Raw genomic sequence first — 26,938 nt, 5'->3', positions numbered from 1 at the left:
AGATTATAATTACATTTTACTGTATCATCACTAATCACTTTAAATTACTTTGATATAAAACTGAAGAGACAAATGCTGAAGATCACACAATAGAATCCCTAAGCAAAAAAAGGGAAGATTGCTGAACATGTTTCAGCCTATGTAAGTATTTCAGCAGCCGCCTTCAGGGGCACTCTAAGAAACTAGCTGCAGAAATTTCGGAAGTTGAAAATCTCATTCCATTTGCTGGACCAACAAGACATTTGTATGCTAGTTTCATAGTTCACCTTTGAAGAAGGCAATTGCAATGTTTACATAGGGCAAAATGTGTTGAGCTTGTTTCAAAATTTTTAAAAATTAGACCATCTAAGTACACTTAGAAACACATCTCCATTTTTTTCTCTTGTGGATTATAATACAATACTACCAGGACATGATTTCTTACTACTTTCCTTCAGTGCTTTAATTCTTGCCATAACTGCCTGTTTATACATGTAAATAATTTTTACTATTGTCATCCATTTAGGAGGAAAATAAAACAATGTGCTCAGCTTAATGTGCCTTGTTGTCCCCCACTGCAGCATTTCCAGGTGTATCTTTTAGAATGTAATAAAATAATTTATAAGTGATTATATTTATATATTCACAATGCAATCTATATTGCACATATTCATTCAGAACTTGGTTCCAGTGAGTTCAATGGGACGTTCTTAGATGGAAATGGGATTGCGTACCTTTTACTGTTACATGTTGATATTATTTTTAGTATCACTGTTTCATTTTTTGTTCATTTTAACTAGAAGCCAAAATGACTGAACTGAGGCTATCATATACTGGACACTTCATGAGATAACATGACTTGCAGGAAAAAGACAATAATGCTTGCTAAAGTTGAATGTGGCAGGAAAAGAGAAAGAAAATATTACAGATGAACTTTCTCACTTTGCAAAATCAGGGCAGGACTCTTTGCAAAATCTCAGTTTGCAAGATCTGAGCAGGGCTGTTAACAGGATCCAGAAACCTGTTCAGGACTTACATCTTCATAAGTGGACTTACATCTCCAGGAATTAGAACTGGGCAGTTTTGTAATGTCCATATCCAACAAGGGGCCACTGTTACATTATTATACAGGGGATCTAGCAAAGTGGCCAATGCACATTGGGACCAATGTACAATAGGACCCATGCACATCAGAAATGATACACAATAGGATGTGCATTGTGACTAATACACATCGGTCCCGATGCCCATTGGTTCTGTTGTACATCAAGACACCGGCTAGAGAGTGCTGATACACATCAGTAGAGCCCAATGAGCATTGGGACATTCTTGCTAGAATCCTGTTGTGCATCTTTGCACTTCCCTAACAGGGTTTGTTAGCACCTCTGCTGTGTAGCTAAGCATATATAAAGTTAGGTAATGTAGACTATGATAGAGGATTCCAGTCAGAGTCTCCTGGAAATCTCTCATTCATAGGGTTACCGTATGTGAAAACCAACTTCACAACACAAAACAACAACATTTAATTAATTATTAATTGTCCATCATTAAATCTCTGGAAAAAAGATAAAAAAGAAGCAATCAGATGTTCTTGCAAGCCATGCCAATGATCATCACACTACGGTACCACACCTGTCCATGGAAATAAACAAGTCTGAATTCTATTGGTTAGTCTCAACTAAAGGAGACTCCTTGTTTCAATTGTTGAATGGGGAGTGAAGATGTAGATTAATCCCATTGATTCAATAAGTAATTGATGCTAACAACAGGATTCAGGTCATGGTTGACATAGCCAAGTGTACTCATGTGCACAATCTAATAATCATCTCAAAGAGAAAGCAAATCAGGTCTGATAGGAACATGCTATTAATTTTCTGCAACTAAAAATAATAGTGAGAGGTTGTAACAATGACACCAGATGAGAAGGAACCCAAAGAAACTATGATGCCCAAATGCTTGTATGAAAGAAGTACCAACTGTGAATAGTTTGGAGAGTGTTTCATCTTTTTTTTCACTTGTTCAACATTGTAAACAGGTTATAGGTTTAAGAAAAGATTTGTGGCAGTAAAACATGCTACTGATAAAGATGGAGGTAGGTGCCATCTTTGGGTATTGGCAAGGCAAGATAAGATCATTGTCAGGGATGGCTTTGAGGAAATGCAGACAAGGCTCTTACTGTGCAGGTGGATGGATGGGAAGACCTGCCTGGGTCTTCTGTGCTAGGTGATGCCAGGTGTGAAAGGGTCAAGGAAGGATTCAAGGGATGATTTGCTCATAAACAGAGAGGGCTAGGTGTTCATACCGGAGAGAGAATGCATTTGGAGACATGCATCATGGCAAGGTTTGGAGTGAAGAAGTTTTCTCTAAGGAAAAACAGGCAGTAAGACTTACGCTAGCGTTAGTTTTATCACTTCCACCCGAAGAAACACTCCACCGTTTTATAGCCTAAACATATAAGAAAGAACAGGGTGTTTTTCCCCCTTTCAATCAACATGGGTTGGCCCACACTCATGAACCGGAATGTGGCTGGTAGGCCCAGGAATACCATAAAGTAATGAGAGATGGCTAACAAGGATTTGGCAAGCGACTTGCTATTACAAAGTTCAGCCCATGTAGAGCACCATGGGGAGTATTACTCGTAATCCAGTCGAATGAGTTTCTCACAATTGGTGGATGAACCTTCTGAGGAGAGCGTGTTGTAATGGAGCAAAACTCATATTGAGGATCTAGCCATACATCAAGATCTCATCTTTTTGAGCTCAAGGAAGGCTGATTTACATGGGTAAAGTAAGGTACTATGACAGCCAGCATGGTCTAATGTTTTGAGTGTTGGACTTTGGAGACCAGGGTTTGATTCCCTGCTTGGCCCTGGAAACCCACTGGGTGACTTTAGGTGAGTCACATACTCTCAGCCCCTCAAAAACAGTGATAGGTTCATATAGGGTCACTAAAACTCAGAAACAACTTGAAGGCACACAGCAACCACAAGACACCATAGTGTTGAGGAAAGTTAACTTTTGTGGATCATAATGTGAGCCTTGAGAGCCTAGAAATCCTTTCTAATTTTCCTTTCACCTTATTTTTGTCTACAGAGTTTGTAGACCACAAATAGGTACCTTCTGAGGTTCCAGGGCTCATTTGCTTTTTCCCTAAACATTTATGGTCTGGCTGTGTCCTGCTTCTAAGAAAAGCTCTGGGGTCATTACATTTAAAGGGGAAAATGGAAGCCCAGATTCTTCTAGGAGTATGTGTGATATGCAGTTTGAGGAACACACACACACAATTGTGTAGATGGTTCAGGAGCTGGTGAACTGCACTGGGGGGAAGGGTCCCAGGATGGTCATCTATGTTGTGGAGAATAAGGATGGAAGGAATATTAAAATATATATTTGAAACATTGTTGTAAACATGCTTTTTAAGTGTAGTGGACCTCTGAGGGGAAGAATCCTGGACTAACAAGAATTTCTGCAGTTTGAACCTCATTTCATGCAAAATTCACATACAGGCTTTTGGTGCAGAAAATAGAATTTTCTGCACAGGAGACAGCATTTTCTATATATGAAAAATGATATTTATATGCTGAAATATTATTTCCTGCACAAAAAATGCTGCAATTTATCATGTGCAAAATTTGCATTTGCATAGAAAACAGTGCTTCACAAACAGGAAACAGCATTTTCTGCCTATGAAATTATATTTATACATAAGAATGTTATTTTCCACAATGCTGCTTCCTGATGAGAAAATGCCAGTTTTTGTGCAAAACAATCACATGCAAATTTAGGCAGAATAAGCCTCAAACTGTGAAAAGGCTTTGGAAACTGTGCAGGGTTTTGAAGAATTTCTTGCAGCGGGAAGAAAATTGTAAATAAAAAGTATTTGCTTCCCTCGAGAAGAAACATAGAGAGGAATTATATCCCTAATAGAGAACTAGGGGAATGAAAAGTCATTTTGCATGCACTGAGAATTCAGCAACTTGAGGCATGTCTCCATTCAAGAAAAAGGCATTGTGAAAAGAAACATTCCAGTGGTACAAAGGCTCCTTCCATGGATGTAGCATTCAAAAAACCCATAATAGAGTTGCCTTAAGGTCACCGTAAACTGGAAATTACTTGAAGGCATGCAACAACAAATTCAGCACAATATATACCTCTTTTAAAGTTAAGATTACAAAACTGGAGTGACTTCGCTGCCTAACTGACATGGAAGCCATGAGACATCACTGCTCCAGAAGAGAGGCTTCTCCAGGAAATAATTCAAGACTCACCTTGCAGTCTGTTGTTGTTGGGGATTCCTTGTCTTTCTCTGCATGCTGCAGTTTCCGGTTCAAGTCCTGGAACATGTCTTGGTGACGTTTTCTCGTGTGCATTATTTTCTGTAGTAGGCAAGGAAAGACACACCAGTGAAGACATCCTGAGTTTTCCTGCAAAGCTTTAAATAAAAATGGCTAGAAATCCTGACCCTTGCAGGAGTATTCATGTGAAGATGCTCACAGCCATATGTCACTGTGTTCATCACAGGGGTGGAGGAATGTCATCCTCTCTTCCCATCTCTTCCCATCTTTCTGCACACTATTGTCAGTAAATACTTTAGCTGGATTTTTTTTTAATAGCTATAGATTCCTGTTACAAACTTGCATAGGGCTCTGTCAACAGGCCTTACCTTGGCTGGTATATATGGCAGTGCATCACTCAGTGACATCTGATACCTTCTGTGAAAATATGAGAGTGAATCTAGTGGGCTTTTATTTCTGTCACTGTGCGGCAACCAAATTTTGGGCAACTTCCTATAGGTTCCAGGTAGTTCAATTGCCCCCTGGGCATGATGAACTTGCCAACACTTTGGTTTATGCCCTATCTACCTATACTGATTTTCTAGCTAACTGTGTATGCTACCATGCCCTATCAGGTGACATGCTAGCCAAGTTTAAATATTTGAAAGGGTGTCAGATTGAGGATGGAGCAAGCTGTTGCTCCAGAGAGTAGGACATGGAGCAATGGATTCAATCTAGAGGAAAAGAGATTCCACTTAAACATTAGGAAGAACTTCCTAATGGTAAAAGCTGTTCAACAGTGGATGATGCTGCCATGGCACGTGGTGGAGTTTCCGTCTTTGGAGATTTGTAAGCAAAGGCTGGATAGACATCTGTCACAGAGAGTGCTTTGATAGTATCTTCCTGCGTAGCAGCGGGTTGGAGTGGATGGCCCTTGTGATCTCTTCCAACTCCATAATTCTATGATTATACAATTGCTGGGTACAGCTACAGTGACATCCTAACAAAACCCCAATCTGCACAGTGTAGGCATAGATCCTGCACACAATGATATCAGTGAACTTTTTGGTGGTGATATTAGCCCCCTTTTAAACAAATGCACTACTATTGCAACATCATGGCTGTGCTTCAACACCAGGATTGCAGAGCTTAAATTTCTGTGTACATTGTCACCCTTGTGTTGAAGGCAACATTGTACAATTTAATACATACCAAAATGTGCTACCAAATGCACAGCTAGATGTGTTAGCATATGCAGATAATTGCATGAACACATGTGAGTACATGTGAATGCACATATATATGTACCAGAACTATGTTACTACATATCTGAAGGGATGTCATGTAGAAATGCAGCAAGCTTGTTTTCTGCTGCCACAGAGCCATGCTGCCTCCACACTACAGAAATAATCTGGTTTAACACCACATTAACTTCCATGGCTCAATGCTATCGAGTTCTGGGGACTGTAGTAAAGGAAAGTTCTGGTGCCACAACAAATTATAATTCCCAGAATTTCAAAGCATTGAGCCATGACAGTTAAACTGGTGTCAAACTGGATTATTTCTCTGGTCCCTGTACTGGGAGGAAGGTGGGATATAAATAAATATAATAAACATAATAATAATAATAATAATAATAATAATAATAATAATAATAATAAATATTTCTGCAATGTGGAGGCAGCCAGTTTTCTCTCAGTCACACATTATTTCAGGAAATGTCGACCACATTGGCTCACATTGAAATACATGCTGAACAAAATATTCAAGCATCCATAAATGAAACTAGCTTTGGCCTGGGGCAGAAACAGGGCAGACAAGAAGCTTTTTGTTCATCCCTCCTTGTCTTTCAAAATGGAAACAAAACAAAACAAGTAGGAAGCAGAAGACACTCACCTCAAAATCTAGTTCTGCATACCGGGATTTCCGTCTCTGGAAATTGAAAGATTTTTTTTTTAAAAAAATGCTAATTAAAAGTACATTGATTGTGTCATATGAAATAGTTCATATCTTGTCATTAGATTGCAATAAGATTTAGAGACACACTATTTGAAACCACTGGTTGATCTTGGACAAGTCACACTCTCTCAGCCCCAGAGGATAGCAATGGCAAGTCCCCTCTGAACAAAGCTTGCCAAGAAAATCCTGTGATAGAGTTGCCTTAGTTGGAAATGATTTGAAGACACACAGCAGCAACAACAAACACATATTACTGGGATAACAGAAGTGAACATTATTCCTGTTAATTGTCTCATTCCCCCCAGAAATCAGTGATGTAGACATCAGTTGACTGACTTGGATTCAAGTTAGTCTGAAGTTGTTTCAATGACTCAGTTTGGACTTGACCTGACAATAAATGATGCACTGACTTGACTCAGTTCACAACTTGTATATTTTTAGGGATCAACCTGCCGGCCTAACTTTTATCTGGAAATGTTATGGAACAGAAAACGGTTCTCCTCCTTTGAAAAACACTTCCTCTCACTGCTTTTTGCCTACCAATCACATGATGGATGGCATACTTTACATCTGTCATAAAGAAAGTGCCCAGTCTCCTCAAGCCCATTGACTAGTGTATTTGCTATTCCCCTCTGAAAAATGCAAACGGAGTTCAGAATCAAAAGTAGTTTTGCATTCAATTGGTGGGGGAAGGAGAGGAGGGGGCAGAATGTTGTCCTTCCCAATTGGCTCCAGTAAAAGCAAACAGCTGCAGCCTCTCTGAGTTTGTGTGTTGTTCCTGATTAATAACTTGTGTTGGCAGTGTCGCTGGAGCCAGGAAGATAAATGTCTCAGATTTGAATCCTGTTGCTAATCCCAAATGCAGCCAATTGTTAAATGATGAGTCAGACCCTGTGCAAATCCAACCGATTCAGTGGGTCTACTGTAGTTGGGACTACCAATAGATTCAAACCTTAGATAAGAAGGGTCACCACGAAAAGATATTCTGAAGGTGAAGAGATATTCTGATATAGTTGGTTACAAGGAAATGTCATACACCAAGGAAGGATGGACAAAGCTGCCAGAACAATAGCAACAGCACTTATATTTCTATACTGCTTTATAGTGCTAAGCACTCTCTAAAAAGTTTACAATTTGTAAGCTAATTTCTCCCAACTAGGTGAGTACTCATTTTACTGACCTATGAAAGGATGGGAGGGTGAGTCAACTTGGAGCCCTACAGGACTGAACTCACATGGTTTTGGTGGCTGTCCTGGCATTTAACCACTGCACCACCAGGGCTGAGCCACCTGAAAATGTGACAGTTTTCTTCCACTGTCCTCCCAGAGCTCCCTAAACCTCTTCAAAACTCTCAAACAAAAGTAAAACTATCAAAATGATGGTTGGAAGTGATATTGCATCATTCCAGGCACGCTGGTGCAGTCTGCTGTCAGGCACGGTGGAGAAAACGGTCCCTGCCTCCTGCACAGTGACCCAGCCCTTCCTAGAGACTACCCTCCAGCTATTGGGGGTGGGGAGGGGTGCCAAAGGATGGCATTGCCCAAAAAATATGAATTCTGTCCCCTGAAACAAACAAAAAAATAATCCTTCAGTCCTCGTTGCAGAGAGTGAGACTCTTAGCTTTGCTGTTTTCACATTCCCTTACTAACTTTTCTGCCCTTTTTCTTCTGATGGCTAAATGACTTTTCTAAATTCTAAATTCTCAGGGGAAATTTTAATCAATTGCAATGCTACACACTGGGCGGCAATGAAACAAAATTTCACTGCAAGGGCACAATTTTTATTTGGGAGGTAATGCACACATTTTTTCCACAGCTCCTGTAGCTACACTGCTGGTACATGAGATCACTTTGAACATGAGATGCTGTAGACATAACTAGGACATTATGCTTTAAAGAACAAGCATTACCACCTCGCTGGCTGACACTTACTTCGAGGGAGCTCATGGAAAGGGTAGAGATGGTCTCACTCTTAGATACTACTCCAGAATTACTGGACTCGCCTGTGTCACACAAGCTGTTTGGCATTTTTGAGTCACCAGATTTGTTAACCAGAGGAGGGGACAACTGTTGTTGCTGCTGCTGCTGCATCATAGGGGAAGCCTGAACCTCTCCGCAGCTCATCCCCACAGGCTCCCTTGGTGGGCTCTTGACAACAAAGCCTGGGTCTGTGGCCATGCTGAGATGGATCAGCCTTGTTTGTGGCATCTGGTCAATGTTGATGCTATATTTTGTTTCATCCTTGGGTGGTGGTGGTGGTGGCGGAGGCTTAGGACGCAAGGTGGAGGTGTTGCTGGGCAGGATAACATAGCTGGTGTCTATGGCTTGATCTTGTGCCCGGGAAAGCTCTGAGTCCAGCTTTTTGAAGATATCTCCATCACAGATGTAGATCGACTTGGGAGGCTGGCTCTTGTCCTTCTTCAAAGTAAGGGTGTGGTTGCTGAAGTCATTAAGGTTGATGGCCCCTAGGTAATGTGGGGACCCTTGGAGGTGCATCTTGGAGACGTTGGCTGGAAGACTGTTAAAGTTGGATGAACCCTTCTGCTGGTTCAGCTTCAGTTTCTCCTCATCCTGCAGTGAAGGGCGCTTCAGAGTCCCTGTGATGGTCATGGTGCGGCAAGTGCTGATGTCTTTATTGAGCACTAACAAGTTGGGGGGAAAGTCATACTGTCAGTAGATGTAATACAAAAACATCTTGCAACACAACAGAAAAGACTTCCACAACAAATGATGCTACCAGACATTTCACTCTCTTCATCTAGCATAGAGATTCCAGTTTGGATCACTGTTTCATTCTATGACCCTGTATTCCAAAACACTATCCAAACCTTGATCCTTGTTCCAAAATTAGTGGTTATGCTTTGAATTGTTGCTGAGGTAATAATATCCAGTGCAGCCACCCATCCATCAGAGCAAGGAGGAAGAAATTATCTGATTTTTAATTTACCTGGCATAAATGCGTTTACTCCACATAATACATTTCAAATGAATCTCATATTCCCAAAGCCTCCCAACTGGGGCTGCAAATGTTAATAAAGACTGGAAATAATTCAAACATTATCTAGGGATGCCGTGATAATCCACTAGATTAGTTTTGCAAGACGAATATTGTACTTCTGCTGGAAAGGACAATATTTAGTTTTATCCAATTTAATTTTAATCAGGAAAAAAAACTAGCAGCATCTGGACATGCAAAGCCTTAGACATATCACTTTGAGCGGGGGGTGGGGACAGAATTGCCTGCATGAACAATGTTATGCACAGTCTCTGAGATGCATGTAAAAAGGCTACAAGGACCCATGTTGAAACTGGCAAGATTTCTTCCCATGCTCATCTCTTCAACATGGCTAGAGCAGAGGTGGGCAAAGTATATCTCCTAGGGGTGTGCATGTGGCCTGCAAGGCAATTTTTGTGGCCCTAAGCCTCTCCAGTTTTCCCGGACTACCTTTTTCCTGGTCAACAAAAAGTGGGTGCATAGCCTCCCCCGGAAGCCTTTCAGAAAGAGGATTCACCTTTGAAATTGGTTAATTATTGTAAATAACAACTTTCCAATAGGACCTAAAAAAAACACAGTGCACACACTCACATACACATACACCAAGAGAGGTTAACATAATTTTGCTTGATCTCTTCTGGCCCCCTCTTTTTTTTGGGGGGGGGGGGAGTCTGAGTGACGCTTTGAAAAGAATAGGGACAAAAATGGTCCTCAAGTCTTTTTCAGTTGTTTAGTTGTATCCCAGGTGGACAGAATGTGTGTCTTCTGTTTGCAATGTGAGCTCCAAATCAGCATATATGTGTCGTATCAGCTGCAATGTCATCAGATGAAGGCCTCAAGTGAAGAACCAAAGGATCCACTAACTACTTACCCAAAACCTCTGCATAGATGCCCTACCAACCCATTTCCTCCAATGAAAAAAGGTCCAGTTAAGATGGGCCTTGTGGCCTCAGTAAGATAATTCCTAATATGGCTGCAGCATTATATGCCCCTGTGCAGCTCTGGCACCTTATAAAATACATCAGCAGGATCTGAGCTTTGAATGGGTTCTGAAGGCTGCTTTGGGCAGAAAGCAGGCAGACACAATCAAAGAATGACAACATTAAAATCTAAGGCTGTAGCTACACTGCAGAATTAAAGCAATTTGACATCACTTTAACTATCATGACTCAATGGAGAATATCACACAGTAAGCCTCCCGCAAATTGTCAGGAAATAGTCAGAAATCATGGAAAACCCATGATTGGCATTCACACCCCATGTGCTTCTCCCAAGAGTAAATCGTAGTGGAGGCATCAGCGCTTGCTTGCCCCATGAGTAAAGCATCCTTGGAGCTGCCATTTGGCAATAACAGGATCTTGGGGAGAGGATTTGGGGGAAATGTTATTTGAAAAATTCACAAACGCAGAGCCAATCCAAGATGGTTAAGTATTTGTTTGTTTTTTCTAACCATCTGATATGGTTTTGTGAAACAGTTTCTTTTGAGAGCATGTTATAGTCTATATCTCTGTGCACTCAAGAAAGTAATAATTTCTCTCCCAACATGATGCACTCAGATATTTTTGACTACATATTTCTCACAGTCCCACTCCACTGGCCATAGTGGTTGGAGATTCTAGCTATTGTAGTTCACCAGGTTAGGGGAGGCCATTTTAAAGCATGAAGAAGGCATGGCATGCCAAGGATGACAACCTATACATTGGAGGAAGCTTGTTTTGTTCAGTTATTAGTGCATGTTAACAAAACCAACATATGTGTGCAGAGACAATTCAGAGTCTTGAGACAAACCGACTGAATAGATGTGTTGATGTTTCCTTCTCGAATATGTCTTCTAATCTGGATAGGTTAAGAGGACATCCATGCCAAATTCTTTTCTTTATTACAATCAGGATCCCAGAGTCAAGACAGTAACTCCATAACAAAATGAACTTGCTTTCCATTTTCTGAATGCTTCTTTTTTTAATGGGGAAAGAGGTCATTTAATAAGTGAGCCAGTTTTGTTTAGCAGTTTTGGTATTGCACTAGGACTCTGGGAGACCAGGGTTTGGGTCCCTACTCAGACAGGGAAGTTCACTGGCTGACCTTGGTCAAGTCAAGTCACAGTCTCTCAGCCTCAGAGGAAGACAAGGGCAAACCTCCTTTGAATAGTTTTTTGTGGGTTCTTTGGGCTATGTGGCTGTGCTCTAGAAGAATTTATTCCTGATGTTTTGCTGGCATCTGTCTCTGAAGATGCCAGCCACAGATGCAAGTGAAACATCAGGAATAAATTCTTCTAAAAATACAGCCACACAGCCTGAAAAGCCCAACAAAAATCTATGGATGCTGGCCATGAAAGTCTTCGACTCCTCTGAATAAATTCAGTCAAGTAAACTTCGTAAAGGATTCATCATGAGTCAGAGTTGACTTGAAGCCAGACAGAAACAACAAAGTAAAGGCCACCATTCTGTTTTGCTTAGTATTATATAAGCTAGGAGTGGGAATCATGTCATCCTGCAAACCTTGTTGGTCTATAGCTTCTAGTATCCCTCACTATTGCCAATGCTGGGTAGGGCTGCTAAGACTTGCACTCCAACAATAGCTGGAAGGTCACATAATTAGCACTCCTGTTAGAAGCAACACTGAGGAAAAATAACCTTCAAGGAATCTGAAACTGAGTTATTCATTTAGAAAACCTTAAGACTCAATGGGGGAACTGGAACCAGAAAATTAGGTCTTTGAAGCGTTCTGTGCAGAAATGTATTTTTAAGGTGTTACCATTTTTTGCTGGGATGGGGCAAAGGAAGACATGCATGTGTTTAGGGCCACTTTCCCCACCTGAAGCTTTGGAGGCTGATGGATCCCATGCCAATAAGCTGGTGTATCCATTGTGGAACATAGTTTGAACTTTAAACTTTTAAGGTATTGTAAAAGAACAAATCTTGCCAAGAAAACCCCATGAGAGGTTGGCCTTAGGGTTGCCATAAGTCGTAAACAACTTGAAGGGATACAACAACGGCCACAACAAAATGTATTGCTGATTAAATGGGATACAACAGATGAATGAGTGAGTACATGTGAAAGTGATGTGGGTCACAAATATACTGATTCATCTGTCCTTAGTTGAAGGGGCCACTGGCATATACTTGTCTCTCCAGATACATGATGCAATTGTAGAAATAATTCATCCTTGCTTTTGACAAAAAGAGTCAAATATTAAAATGCCCATTAAATACACTGTTGTCATATGGTAATAATAATAATTTGTTTTATTTATATACTGCTATTCCAAAGATCATAGCGGTGAACAGCAAGTAAGCTAATTAGCAAGTAAGCTAATTTGCCCCCAACAGTCTGGGTACTCATTTTAGCTCCCTCCTCGGAAGGATGCAAGCCTGAGTCGAGCTTGGGCCCTTTTGCTGGTCTTGAACTCGCAACCTTGTGGTTTCGAGTGAATGGCTACAGTACAGGCATTTAACCACTGTGCCACCAGGGCTCTAATATGTCCTGCCCAATCTTGAACTGGTCTGGAAACATAGAGTTGGAAGAGACTTCAAGGGCAATCAAGTCCAACTGGATTGTCCTTTACTATTGTTTCAAAAACCGAGCAACTCTACAGAGGTTGGTTCAAAATTAGATTAACTACAGATTAAATTTTAGGCAGATGTAGATTTCCTCCAGTAGGAAGAGGATTTTAGGATACATGTAGGTGGAACAAAGGTACAGATCTCAAGTGCTGAAGTGGCTTGCTCTCTCCCTGTCATCCAGATGTTCATTCAGTGATCACTCTTGCCAATCCGCAAGGCTGGCAAAATTGCTCAAAGCCATAGTGTTCACCCAGAGGATTTGAAAAACTGAACATGGGAATGATTTAGCATGAGTATGGAGTGGAGGTAGGAACCAGGAGAATTCCATTTGGTCCACTTTTTAAGGTGAACTCCTCTAAATTACTCCTCCTGGACTAATATGTGAATTGGAAGACCTCAGCATTCAGATCACATGCATCTCTTAATCTTGCCGTGCTCCTGATCTCAAAAATGCAAATATAAAGAAGTGTATGTTCAGCAATGTTGAATCATAAGTGTAGATACTGGAGAAGGATATATATATAGAAATATACCTGTGTTGAGTAAGGTTCAAAACACACTGCAAAAATAATGCAGTTTGAGACTGCTTTAACCACCCTGGGTCAATGCTAGGGAATCCTGGGAACTGTAGTTTTGTAAGATATTTAGCCTTCTCTGTCAGAAAGAGCTATGGTGCCATAATAAACTATAGTTCCTAGGATTCCCTAGCACTGAGCCAGAGCTGGTAATGCGGTCTCAAACTGGAGTATTTCTGTGGTGTGTTTTGGACCTAAGTTAGGTAAAACTGCATGGGAAAATATTTAATTTTAAAGCAGTTATTTAAAAAAACATACTGATGATTGAATGGGAAACAACAGATGGGTGACTGAATACATGTGAAACTGATGTGGATCACAAATATACTGTTGCAATATCTGATAGAAAGACTAGGGAGAGAATGACCCCCAGCCCAGTGAGCAACTTTCCAAATTCTCCATCCCAAAGTGAAAAATGTCCCCCAAGAATAAAATGACTTTTTTTGGGACAGGAAGTTATGTTGAAACATCCCCTGCTCTCCCAACCCTTGAAAGCAGCTGAAATCAGCCAAAGACCTAGATGCTGAAGAATAGAATTCCAGTCACTTGCAGATGCTATTTTTAAAGCTAATTTTTGACTGAATATTGAATACCTACATAATGCAATATATGTGGGCCAGTGGTAAATGCACACGGCTGAAAACATATTGAACAACTGCAATGCACAATGCATTGAGGCAATGCATAAAGACAAGGTGCATTCAAAAACATTTCTGTGTACTTTTTAATGGGCTACCATATGTGCAACAGTTACATTTATGCAACTCCATTTCTCTTGCCATCACCTGGATATATCCGTTACATAGTGCTCCCATGGCCAAATCATTCCACTAACAAGATGCTGGCCATAGTCTGTGAAGATCAAAATTGTCCTCCCCAAATGCTGCAATTGCCCACATCTGCTCTGTGGGGATTCTGCTTCTCAAAAAACAAGAATTGGATGGTGAGAATAGTGGATGAGCACTTGGAAATGATAGAAATAAATAAAGTCCATGGGTATGGATGGCTGGATGGATAGAAGAGACATATTAGTGAAACATTAAGAGTGAGGACAACTTAACATGTTACTTTGAACACACAATACTTTACGAACGTAGCCAACTATATAGGCATAAATCACCAAGATAGTCCTAGCTAAAGTTGAGCCATTGGATCAATTAAATTTATCTATATGTTGACTCATCACTGAACAATTGATTCAATGCATCTACTCTAGTTGGGAAAAACCAACATGATTCTCCCCATGATGTATGGATTCAGTTAATGTGTATACTCAGTAAAGAGATGGGGTTGTGTCTACCCCTTTCCCAGGAAATTCAAGGTATACTGGTAAGCAAGCATTTCTGACTTGGATGGGGAAAAAAGTAGACTGATTGAATCAATTGCTGAATGGTGCATTAACTTTTATGTAAATCCCATCGATTCATTGGGCCTGCTCTAGTTGGGGCTACCAACTAGGAATCAGGTCATCACATGATGCATGGTTTAGACCATGACAAAGTGTGGGATATAAAGGCAGAAAAGACATGGAGGGGAGGGGAAGGAAATGAAATATAGGTACAAAAGCATAGAGAAATTATTCTTATCCTTAAACAGATCCTGGTTTGGAAGATTGGAGTCCTATGCAGGGCCTGAGAGAGCTTGGAAGCAGGAAGAGGGATTTTAAGGAGCAACTCATGAAATTCCCAAAAGCATCACAGGTTTTCTTCAGGTGAGCAAGGGTTGCAAGGAGGCAGGGCGTTTAAGGGTTGGGCAGCAGGGGGAACACTCTTAACAGAGCTGTCACTGTCAGCAGGCACAATGCTCTATCTACTTAAGCAAAGGGAGAGGGTGATGACCCAGGCATGTCTGCAGGGCTGGAAGGAATATCCAAGGGCACAGATTGGAACAGAGCAAATGGGATGCAAGAGAGACACAGGATGGTGAAGACACTAGTTCACCTATAGTATTTCCAAGCACAAGCATGATCCAGAGGAAGGAAAGAGACATGTGGAGAGCCCTCAAAGCTTTAATACAGTCCTTCTATGGCTAGGCCAATATCAGTTGATCTTCTGGAATGATGCACTGTCCTGGTGAGCCTTCAATGGGGAGATTGCATCAGGATTCACCATAAAATCTTTCTACCTCTGACTTCAACATTCCCCGTGATTTGGTTGGACTGCTTTTGGGACACAGGATGATGGCCTTACAGGCCTGCCTATTCATGCTATCCAACCCCCTTCCTTATCACCTATCAAAATGGTTGCAGTACTGTTACTCTGGTGGAGACGGGGGGCTCTTGCTGCTGGGCTGGGTAAATAAGGGCATTGCCCTAAATAAGAATTAAGTCCCACAATGAAACTTTCCTTCAGTTCCCAAAAGTCTAGCAATGTAGAGGCTGAGACAATGAAATTTTTTTTCATCTAGAACTTATTGGTTGTGTTAAAATTCCTTGGTCATGCTGCCTGCCCCTTTTTCTTAAAACGGAACTTTCTTCAATGTCAGAAATTTGGTGTTTGAAGGAAATTTTCATGTGGGGAGTGGGAAGTTCTTATTTGAAGAGGGAAGTTCCTCATTTTGCACTCCGTTGGCAAGCTCAACATGGAAATGTACAGAGGAAGATGATCTGCGAAGGCCTATCCTTTTATGTATAAAGTAGGAGGGGAAATTGTCTACTTTTTACATTAAAAGGGGGCCCAAAGATAAGGGGAATCTGAAACTCCACACCCACATTCTCCATTCTCCTTAACTTCTGACACTTTTTCCTGAGGCCAGCTTATAAAGTGCCTGAAGAAATGAAGCAGAGAGAGGTCTGAGATCTTGTCTTGAACTGTGATTCCTAGAATCTCTTAGACAGCATGGGATTTGTAATCCAGAAAGTAATGTTTCCAGTCTCTCTTTGGGCCTACAGCATCTCTTCTAACTCTCGCCCAACAGAGATTCCACTTGTCCTGGGTGATATCATAAGCATATAGGAGAACAGCAAAAGGAAAGTAGCCATTCCAGGTTTGGGTGAATTAGCAACTATTTGGCAGGGCAAGACAGGTTGAGCAAGGGACAATTCAGACACAGAGACCACACAATTCCACACACAGAGAGAGCAAGGACACACATACACACTCACATATATATAGAAAAATAAAAAGTCAAGTTCAATCCCCAAACCAGGTCACTTGCTGATGTCTCACCTGTAATGTGCTCACCTGATCTACAAGCCATGTCTACGTCTTTCTCGAAATCAGTCTGAAAGACAGAAAAAACACAGGAGGGACGTGGTCAGTGGGGGGGGAAGAGAGGACTGGCACAGGAGGGAGAAGGGTGAGGGGCCTGAAATCCAAAAATGACCATAGTGCAGAGTGAGGAAGTAAACAATAACTTTAACAAAACCTTGATGTCAATAAAAACACAGTTCTTTTTAGAACAGCAACAGTGCTAGCCTGCTGGACACAGCTTTTGAATATTGGAAATAGTGAGCTTTTCCACAAACATTCCCCCCTTTTTCTTTTGCACAGAATAAGGGTTTTGTGTAAAAAAATTATTTTGAAAAATAATTCCCCAAATGAAAAAAATCACTGCAAAATGCACAAAAGCTCTTGCAATTCCAGGCAACAGGCAGAAAACCTGAAATGCTCCATTCTTTCCAATGAGAATGAAAAAAGCAACCATTTGTATCCCTATAAAGGACCAGTGCCACCATGAGCAGGTACATTTTTTGACAGATGGACAACTTGTAAAACATATCCCTGAAACTCATCGATGCACATCAAGGAATGTGATTCCATTGAGTCAGTATAAGCTGAATAGCCAATGTTTGCTGTATGAACAGTAGAATTTCCTCCAGTGACTACAGAAAAGGGGCTGATCTGTACTATAGGCTGAATGTCTTTCACTTACCCAAGTTAATAGTAGTGAAGCCTAAACTAGAACATCATTTGGCTGAACGAAACTACTACAAGCGCACAGGACAAGTGGTTTTCCCAGCAGAGACAAGGATTAGGAGATGATGTGCTTAACTATGATTATGAAGAGCAAAATGATTGCTCATAGTGATGAACACATCAAGGAGAAAATACACTGTACATTGGGGGCTGTGCATTGTTAAGGTAGTGTGATTTTCTGTGTGTGGGTTTCATCCTTCAGAGAGATGTGGGATCAAGAGAGCACTCTTATGACTGTGACTGTTGTTTGGCTTCTTGAAGCCTCATTATCTCCACAAGTCCAGTTTGTCACATCTCTTTTCTAGTACACAGCCTGTACACATTTCAATAACCCCCTCCACCATTCCTATAGACACCCACCCACCATGGCCTTGAACAATATATTTCATCCTGCCTTTGTCCCTCAATGACCATAGTTAAAACTGAACTTGTCACAGCATCACCATACCCACAAGTTTTGCATTGTTTGAGCTATTCATACAGTCTGATTATAAAGGTCCTTCTTGGACACCAGTTCACTCCTTGCATCTGAAGTAGTAGACCAAGTCTATGAAAGCTTATGCTACAATGCCTTTCACTCAGTGAGTTTCAAAGGTGCTAAAGATCCCTTTGCAAACTGATATTGTAGTCTAACATGGGCAATGCCTCTGAATTCAATCAATCTTGGAAGACACCATCAGAGTAAGAGGCACTTTGTCCTACCATGAGCTGAGCATGTCCATTTTGAAATGATCCCCCAGAATCTCCATTCCCTTCTTCTTGACGATCCACCACTCGGCATTTCACAGCATCCTGAACCTAAAACAGGATGTTGCATATGTCACCATCAACACAATAACATCTGACTTCATGAATTATGGAACTAGGAGGTAACTGGACCCAGTTCTGCCACCGAAAAAAATAGTCAGTGAAACCAGATGATGGATATACCATGAGAAGCACTCATTAGTATTAAGGTAATGATCCTGGAAAGCACAATACGTATCAAATAACTGATTTTTAACATGTAAATTTATATGCTGTTTTATCCTGCAACTGAAGAATCTTTTTGAAAAATGTAAACATTTCTGAAAATGTAATAATGAATCTGATCAAGAGGTAAGGACCCAGGGAACAGGGATGGAAAGAACATTTCAAAATGTTATAAAACGATTGAAAAACATGCTTTTTTTTAATCTTGAGAAACCCTGATGAGAAGAATCATGGACTGATGACAATCTTCACTGTTTGGGGCTTTTTGTACAGAATAAGCAAAATATACATGTAAAAATAGTATTTTCTGTACAAGAAACAAGTTTTTTTCTGCACAGAAAATATTTATGTGTGGAAATATTATTCTTGTGCAGAAAACGTGCTTTCCTGTCTAGAAAATGTTGTTTTCTGTGGAGAAAACAAGCATGTGTGAATTTTGTACAGAACTGAAGTCCCAGATTGCAAAGAGGTTCCATAAAGTGCTAAAATTACTCATGACTTCACTCAAGAAAAAAAATTAGTGATGAAGTTCATTCCTACAATGGAGATGGATGACTTTCTAGGGGTAAAATATAGGGTTGGAGCCATGTTTGGATTAGATTTATGGAAATCAATGACAAAAAGTAGTCATAACTAGCTGAGGTCTCACTCCTTTACACAAGTATGACTTTTGCAAAAAATAATAATAATGCTTTTGTACAAATTAACATGCAAAACAATCATAACTGGAAAATGTGCAAAAACTTTTACAATTTCAACCAGAAGGTAGAGAACCTTTGAATGGCTTCCTCCTTTCATATGGAAATAGGAAATGAAAATTAATATCATTATTAGTATACAGAAGTTATAATTGAATAAATACAAGGAAAAGAAGATTGCATATACTTTGGGGAAGCCATAATGAAAGAGAAATTCAATTATACTAGAAATTATATGTTTTGTGTGTTTGTTTTATGTTTCATGTTAATAGTTTATTAGGGTTATGTGGTTATATGTGTCCGTATATGTAAATATGTATATATATGTATATAATTACAAATAAAAAGAAAAAGAAAAAAAAAGAAAAGGAAATGAAAGAAGCAAGGATTAGCCTGGTTCCAAGCAACAGAATCTGATTTACTTAATTTATTTGAACTATTTATATGCTACCTCCCAGCAAAAAGAATGTGCTGTATATTGTTAAACCAGACCACAATCAAAACATGAACGGGGATGTGAACATCTCTTTATCATTCAGCATTTTCATTCTGCCCTTCTTTAATAGAGGATTGTGAGTCTGCGGCTGGGATCCAGTTAGGGTCATACACATGGGTAAATTTCCCTTATGCATGTACATAAGTGGTACTGTGAGAGTTGGTATTCTCTTCCTTCCTCCTTAGTGCCCAAAGCCCCCTCAACATGTTGAAAAGCCTCTGAAGTTTCCCCAGCCCCATTGGCCATTCCTTGGGGAGTGAGCCAGATTTCAGAAGCATCTTCCCATAGCTAGATGCAAAATGATGACATCAATGCCAAGATCTGTCAAAGACTTCCAGGGTTCTCAGTGCCACAGTAATCCTTTCATGTCTGGCAATGGGGATGTAGCGAGATGCTTCTGTGTTCCTGCTTGCTCCCCGCAAAGCAGAGAAAGGCTGTGCTGGAGGGGAGACTTCAGAGGCTGTTCAATAAATAAGAGGGGTGCTATATGGCTCAGCCTAGCATAGGTGTGTATACAAAACTGCTGTACTACAATGAGCCATACAGGATTGCAGCCTGCCTTTCCTTCCGGAACTGGCATTTGCACAACTTTCAGCACACCGATTGGCTTCCTGTCAATGTTTTACACACACTGAAGCTCCCTTACATGTACAGTTGTACTTTTCCGCCAGTGCATAACTTCTGTGTTCAGTTCACATTTACTGAGTTCTGCAGATGTAACTGTCACACATTCACCTGTGCGTTCTTGAATGGTGCAAAACTGTTAAGCAGTACCTCTAATGTATCTGTTGATCCACCAGGGTTGCAATAACAGTCCTTGTGCATCCCCCATTGCACTGTGGGACAACCAACAGACACATTAGTGGACAGTTGGCTGCACAATGTCAGTATTCAGCTGACCACAACTGCAACTTGTCTATATAAGTGCATATTTACACAAAACTAGCAAAGACTAGGACCTTGCCTATTTTTTTCACCTTGTGCAATTTAATTGATGTTCATAACATTTCCCCATGAAGTAACATTTGTTTCTATGTATCTCTCTCCCCCCACCCCCATATTTAAAAATATTTTTAGATAGATATCTGAAACATCTTAATTTGCACTTGCAGAGCTGTGTACTAACTTATGTAGGCAAACATTCTCTGTTCCCTAAACCTTCCATACAATCATAGAGTTGGAAGAGACCCCAAGAACCCTATGCAAACACCCCCGACAGATGGCCAAAGAAGGAGATTCCACCACACTCCAAATTGCAGCATGTTCCGCTTTTGAACAGCTCTTACTGTCCCAATGTGCTTCCTAATGTTTACTGGAATCTTTTTTTCCTGGAGCTTGAATCCATTGCTTTGTGTCTAGTCTCTGGAGCAGCAAACTACAAGCTTGCTTCATCTTCAATATGACATTTTTTTCCAAATATTTAAACATGGAGTCTCCTTCCTTGAAGGTCTAAGCAGAGGCTGGATGGCCATCTGTTGGGTATGGTTTGATTGAGAGTTCCTGCATGGCAGAAGGGGTTGGACTGGATGGCCCTTGGGGTCTCTTCCAATTCTATGATTTCTATGGCTATCATGTCACTCCTTAACCTTCTCTTCTCCAGGCTAAACATAGCCAGCTTCTTAAGCCTCTCCTCACAAGGCATGGTTTCTAAATCTGACCAAAACAGAATACAGTGAGATTATTAATGTCCTCAGTCCATACGCTAGGCTCCTATTGATGCAGCCTAGGATCATATTGGGTTGAATTGCTTAATTATTATTACCTATTATTGTATTTATTTATATCCCACGTTCCTTGTGGTATAGGGACTCAAGGCGGCTAACAATTAAAACAAGTACTGAACGGCTACAAAGTACTGTACTGTACAGCTATAAAGTACTGTGGTGTTACAAAGACAAATTTAGCTAAACCACTGCCCTTTAACTTAACCTCCCTTCTCACTATAATTCAGTTACATGGGGTATGATCATTCAGAAATACAGGTTTCAGTGTCAATTAAATGTCACCCTCCTGTTCAGTAATATTATTCTTATGTGGAAATAAAACATGGCCTTCCCCTAACCAAGCTAAGATCCTAATTTTCATGACTTTAAAAGCAGCATGGGAAAATTATGTATTTGGAGTGTTTTATTCCCTTAAAAAAAGGAAATTTCCTCAGCCCTAATTTTCTTGCTGCATTAAGATATTTGCTCCTGACCCAATATCAAATGATCTCAAGAAGTGCACAGTGAAATCAATTTAACAAATCCAAACAATATAAAACATTAAAAAATCATTTAAACAGGTTCAAAGCCTATTAAACAGTTTGACAAGGTAAAATAATACAATTAAAAGCCACTTCACAGATTTCAAGCAATTTATAATCATGAAGCATTTGTAGATTTGAATATATTGTGTCTAGGTGTGGTGCAGTGGTTTCAATGTTGAACTATGATTCCAGAGACTAGGGTTCGAATCCCAGCTTGGCCATGGAAACCAATTGGTTGATGTTGGGCAAGTCACACACACTCAGCCACAGAAAACCCAGGGATAGGTTTACCTTAAGGTTGCCCTAAGCTGGAAATGACTTGAAGGTACTCAACAACAACAACAACAACAACAACAATCCCATATGCTTTAATTAAAAGCCCTGCTTTGACTTGGCACCAGAATGATACCACCATTGGCCCAATTGGGACTTAAGGGGAGGGTATTCCAGCACTAAAGAGGGCTCCCCTAAAAAATAAATACTTCAGACTTTGGCCAGGTATGTATATAGGGACGAGGAGTTTAACTACCTCTTTTAGATACCCACCTCTCTTCTCAAGATGCAATGGACCATGACAATGACAAAGCCCTCTAAGGAGTCAAAGACTGCAAAGAGGATCTGGAAGAGGGCCGACCGGCGGTCAGTGATAGCCAACACTGCTGACATCCAGGTCAGAGCGAGGAGAGGGAGGACCACGCAGGAGCTCCAAAGGGATGCCCTGGGAGAAGAAAGAGAAGAGAACAGCATTGAGGATCTTCAGAGGTCCAGCTTGCCATGTGGTGGCCACTCTTACAAGCTTCCTGAACCCAAAGTGTTGCAGAGGGATGAACTTTTGGTACAGGGTGAATTATCTGAAATGGTTAAGTGGCCAATGAAGTAAAAATACAGATGGATGCAGAGAAACAAAAAACAGCTTGGACTATTGTCTCATGTAGCCCTCAGCTAACTCACTCTGCATGTCTGTGGGCCAGGCCAAAGATACCCATCCTTGTACCTGATTTAAAGAAATTCTGAATTAAAAACCAGACAATGTCATTTTATATATATATCCCTGAGAGCAACACCATACTGGTTAGGCACTCAGTAGCACATAAATGGCACCATTGTATTGCTATGCCAATGAAGAGTCCAAATGAAGAACAAGTCAGAGCAAGTCCATTAAATGATTCCCCCAGAGCAATGCTTGAGGCCTCTGACAATCAGAATGATCTAATGTACTGGTTCTAAACCTTTGGTCCTCACAAAAAATATTGAGCCTGATTTGTGCTTCATCAATTGAGGACATTTTGGAATTCCTTTTGGACAGAAGGTTGAAGTATAGATCTAGGGACATATTTTGGAAAAGGAGGTTGTGTGGTCACCCTGTCCTGAATGAATATTCAGCTGCCAGGCCATTCAGAATTCAGGTTTACCAAAAGAGTGGGCTAGATAAATATGCTTGCATGTGGTGGGAGGGTAGTGGACATACAGATATACTTTGTGTAGACGGTTTCTACTATAATCTTCATGCACTAGGTATATATGTATGTGTGTGAGTATATATATATATATATATATATATATATATATATATATACACATACACATACACATATGTGGAATATTTATCTATCTATCCATCAATGTATAGTGGGCCTTTGGTATCCGTGGGGATCCCCCTGCGGATGGTAAAAAATGCAGGACTCAAGGCCTGTTGTTTGCAATGGGTGCTTGCTCATGCCCGCACCAGCATGCGCCCACTGTAAAAGCCAGGGCTTGCCATCTGCGGAGGCTCAAATCCATGGATGGTAAGCCCGCACTTGGCACGGGTGCACTGCATCTGTAACTTTGGATCTGCATTGTGCAAGTTGTGTTTTTTAATTCCAGGAAGAACTGTGAAGGGTTGCAGGGTATACAAATTCCCCATGGCCAGAGGAGAGTTTCTGTGTGTGGATTCTCAGGTGCTTCACCCAGATAGCCAGGAAAAAACTTAAAGTGGGGCCGATATAAAAATAGCCATAGATACAGCAAAACAAAACATGCACTTCTTGCACTGTGAGAAATTTCCTGAATTCACTAAATTCCAATATACCACAAATGCAATCAAATTTAATTACCCCATGTGGTTTTAACCCAGTGTCTGTACCTCATTTCAAACATAGATAGATAGATAGATAGATAGATAGATAGATAATAGATAATTGATTGAATTTTTATCCAGCCTTTCTACTAAGATGGGATCCAAAGGCTCTAAGGGAGAAAACTGTTTCTAGCTGTTCAGATGAAAATAAGACAATATGCCATAATTCTAGGGATAGTTCTCTGTGAATTCTAAACAAAAGAAAGAAAAGGAAAAAAGTGACCATTAGTGATTAAAAGGGTCCATCCTAATGCTTGAGGGTTAAGAAGCAACCTTAGTATAAATGAATACCTGTTTTTCAAGTGGTCTACTTGTGTGAACAGTGCAACTTTGGATAGACAGAGTGCACCAGGAATTAGTTATATTCAACTCATGTAATTAATAACTAGTTCTTAGCTGACAACTCTTAATTAACACTGCATGTCATGTAAACATTTTGAATGAATCAGTGCTAATTCATAATTGGCTCTTAGCACACTCTTCTAGAAATATAGTTTTCTATCTTGGAAAGGCTGAAAATAACTCATAATCCTGCTTGGATTGGCATGGAAAATAGCATTTATCTTCAGGGAATGGTCAGGACCCGGTGCTTTATTTCTGTAGTAGTTATTTTGCATTTCTGTATTCTTCACAAACATTTTATGGAAAATATCTCCCAGTGGCAGAGAAAGGCCATCTAAAAAGCATTGTCAAAAGTCCTTTTCTCATTACATTAACATTAACAACCAGTTCAAAGGGTATGATCCATTCTGAAGAGAAGAGAGACTTTTCAAACATGTATAAAATCTTCTTCAGACTAACTGAGCAGGATGTGGAAATGTATGAAACTTTTTCAACTAGATAAAAATACAATAAAAAATGTACAAAACCAAAATGCAACCCCACCACAAACCACTTCTCACTTGTGGCATGTCTCCCATTCCTACTTCCTCAATTCATCACATTACTTTGGTTAACAGAAAAAGTCACCCTTTGCAACATGACATAAAGAAAATTGACTTTAAGGACAAGCACAAGGTAGGGAGAACAGAACCCAGCCCAACCAAAAAGAGTCAATGGAGAAGACACACAGGGGGTCAGCGGTGGGCGGAAGGAAAGAGACTGATGACACATAAGCAGAGGTAGCAAGGAGCAAGCAAGTCAATGGGTCAGTTTGGCTGTGATGATTTCCTCATTGGGTTTATGCAACAAGGGCAACTAGGTGTCATTGATATCTGCTCAGCCTGATGCAGTCGATCGCACAAGTGAGTCTGAGGAGTTTGGGAAGACTTTTCCAACAGATGGCCCATGTGTTAAGCACCCTAAAGCATTCTTCATTGATGCTCAGTTCTAGGAGTGTATAATAATGAAGACACCATCACTGGTTAGTATTTTCCCAAAAACTTTGGTTGGATTGGTGGGTGGTACCAGTGGTCTCTACCAACAGCAACAAAAAGCAGCGTCTGAACTGAAGTGGGACAGCTAGGACCAACAGAAACAAAGATCTCTTTTGGAATGGCTTGTTTTGACTCCCTTGTAATATTACAGGCAAGATTATAGTCTCCACAATCCTTTAAAAGTTAAACAACAGCTTTTCCTCTACTACCTTTGGAAAGTAAAGTGAGGGGCAGACTGTAAACCTATGTTTTGGGGGGTGTTGAGTCCTAACTCTGTTTTATGGCTGCTCTTTGCACCACTGAGTTGTATGTGAGTGTTCCCAGTGAAGTATGTATGTTGGGATAGTGTGCAACATGGGGAGATCTCTGTTAAAAATTGCTCTGGGGGAGCAGATTCTGAAAGCAATGGATCCATCAGATGCCTCTGAAAACTGGAGAAAGGGGCTGTTACCAGTATCGCCCAGCTTTAGTGCTCCTAATTCAAAAATGTCAGACTAGATGAAAGTCCTAAAGATGTCATGAAATGGAAACAAGAGAAAAAAGTGAAAGGAGGTCATAGTCAGTGAGCTGGTGTATTATGGCGGAAGCTTGAAGAGAGAGCAGGAGAGGGTTTCATTACACAGAGATCATCAGGGGAGAGATGTGAGAAGCTTTTAGGGAACACTGAAGTTGATAAAGGGGGCTGGTGGAAAGGAGGAAAGGGAAGCATAGGAAAAGACAGTGCGTTTAGCAAAGGTCTTTGGAAGCGTACCATGGGGATGAGGCAGGAAAAAAGACCAACAAGGGGGAAGTTAGAATGCTCTAGGGCACAATCAAGCAGAAAAGTGTTCCAGCTGAAAGCATCAAGAAGAAAGGGGAGGTGTCTCATGCGTTGAAAAAGAAGCAGACCGATTGAGGGAGAGGTGTGAAAGGAGAAGGAACTTGAGAAATCAGAGATGATCCCCAAGTTTGGATGTGTCTGAAATGCAGAAAGATGACAGTATGAACAGCACTGGCATAGAGAGGTATGCCAGGGTTTTGGCAGAAGAATGAGAAGCTTAGTTAGGAGCACTATATGCAATTGAATATGATCAAAGGACTTGTTGGAAGGCATTTTAGTGCACAGGTATGGAATTGAACAGAAAAGTACTGCAGTCCTTATACAAATGTGCCCCATGTCCCTCTGAGCCCTTGCGATTTAATACAAGGCAAGTGGCTGGTGTGCCTGTTGCAGTGCTATTTTACTGGCTGCTCTGTTTGTCTGGAATTCAACTGGTGTCAAATACATGTAAGTTGCTGTTGTGTGCCTTCAGATCATTTTTGATTTAGGCAAACCTATCATGGGTTTTTCTGGGACTGAGAGTAGCATTCTGTGGTTCAGTGGAGAAGTGAACCCTGATCTCCAGTATCGTAGTCCAATGCTCAAACTACTACACCATACGAGTGCTACATGTATAATTTCCCTTAAATAGAAAAATGCACTTTTTTGGCATCTGAGCAATAGATCTATTCAGTTCTGCAGGTGCAACCATTTCATACAGGCCAGAATCCTGCTCTAAGTCACAACAAGAGTAGATCATCTTGAGTTAATCACGATTCAATAATGATTCAATCACCATTCAACAACTGATTGAAGAAGTCTACTCCAGTTGGGGCTAACCAACAGGATTCCAGCCATATGGCGGCACATTATTGGTTGGTGCACAAGTACTTGTCAGTGCAGCATTTGACTAATATTGCAGAAAGAGCTGCTGCACAACAGAGCAATAGTCAGGGAAGTTGGCAAATTC

The 26,938-nt window shown here is 40.6% G+C and overlaps 1 protein-coding gene across 6 annotated transcripts in view; it reads right to left on the bottom strand.

The window, feature by feature from the left end:
* LOC149317707 (adhesion G protein-coupled receptor B1-like) overlaps positions 1–26,938 on the bottom strand; it is a 386,998-nt gene that overhangs the window by 6,935 nt on the left and 353,125 nt on the right. For 2 of the 6 annotated variants that reach the window (XM_089518056.1, XM_089518059.1), the window contains 7 exons: positions 22,221–22,392; positions 17,963–18,058; positions 16,511–16,565; positions 8,143–8,852; positions 6,149–6,184; positions 4,247–4,354; positions 2,371–2,424 (listed from right to left, as the gene is read on the bottom strand). In XM_089518056.1, the coding sequence (XP_089374182.1) occupies positions 2,371–2,424; positions 4,247–4,354; positions 6,149–6,184; positions 8,143–8,852; positions 16,511–16,565; positions 17,963–18,058; positions 22,221–22,392 (1,231 nt within the window). The remainder of the gene's footprint in view (positions 1–2,370; positions 2,425–4,246; positions 4,355–6,148; positions 6,185–8,142; positions 8,853–16,510; positions 16,566–17,962; positions 18,059–22,220; positions 22,393–26,938) is intronic. The other 4 variants (XM_089518058.1, XM_089518063.1, XM_089518057.1 and 1 more) reach the window with 3 other exon arrangements.

This window comes from Sceloporus occidentalis, unplaced genomic scaffold (genome assembly GCF_023333645.1).
Source record: "Sceloporus occidentalis isolate IW3139 unplaced genomic scaffold, rSceOcc1.0.p SCAF_3, whole genome shotgun sequence".
Classification (NCBI taxonomy): Eukaryota; Metazoa; Chordata; class Lepidosauria; order Squamata; family Phrynosomatidae; genus Sceloporus; species Sceloporus occidentalis.
Note: the sequence above shows the minus strand (reverse complement) of the source record. Positions and strands in the feature narration are given on the sequence as shown.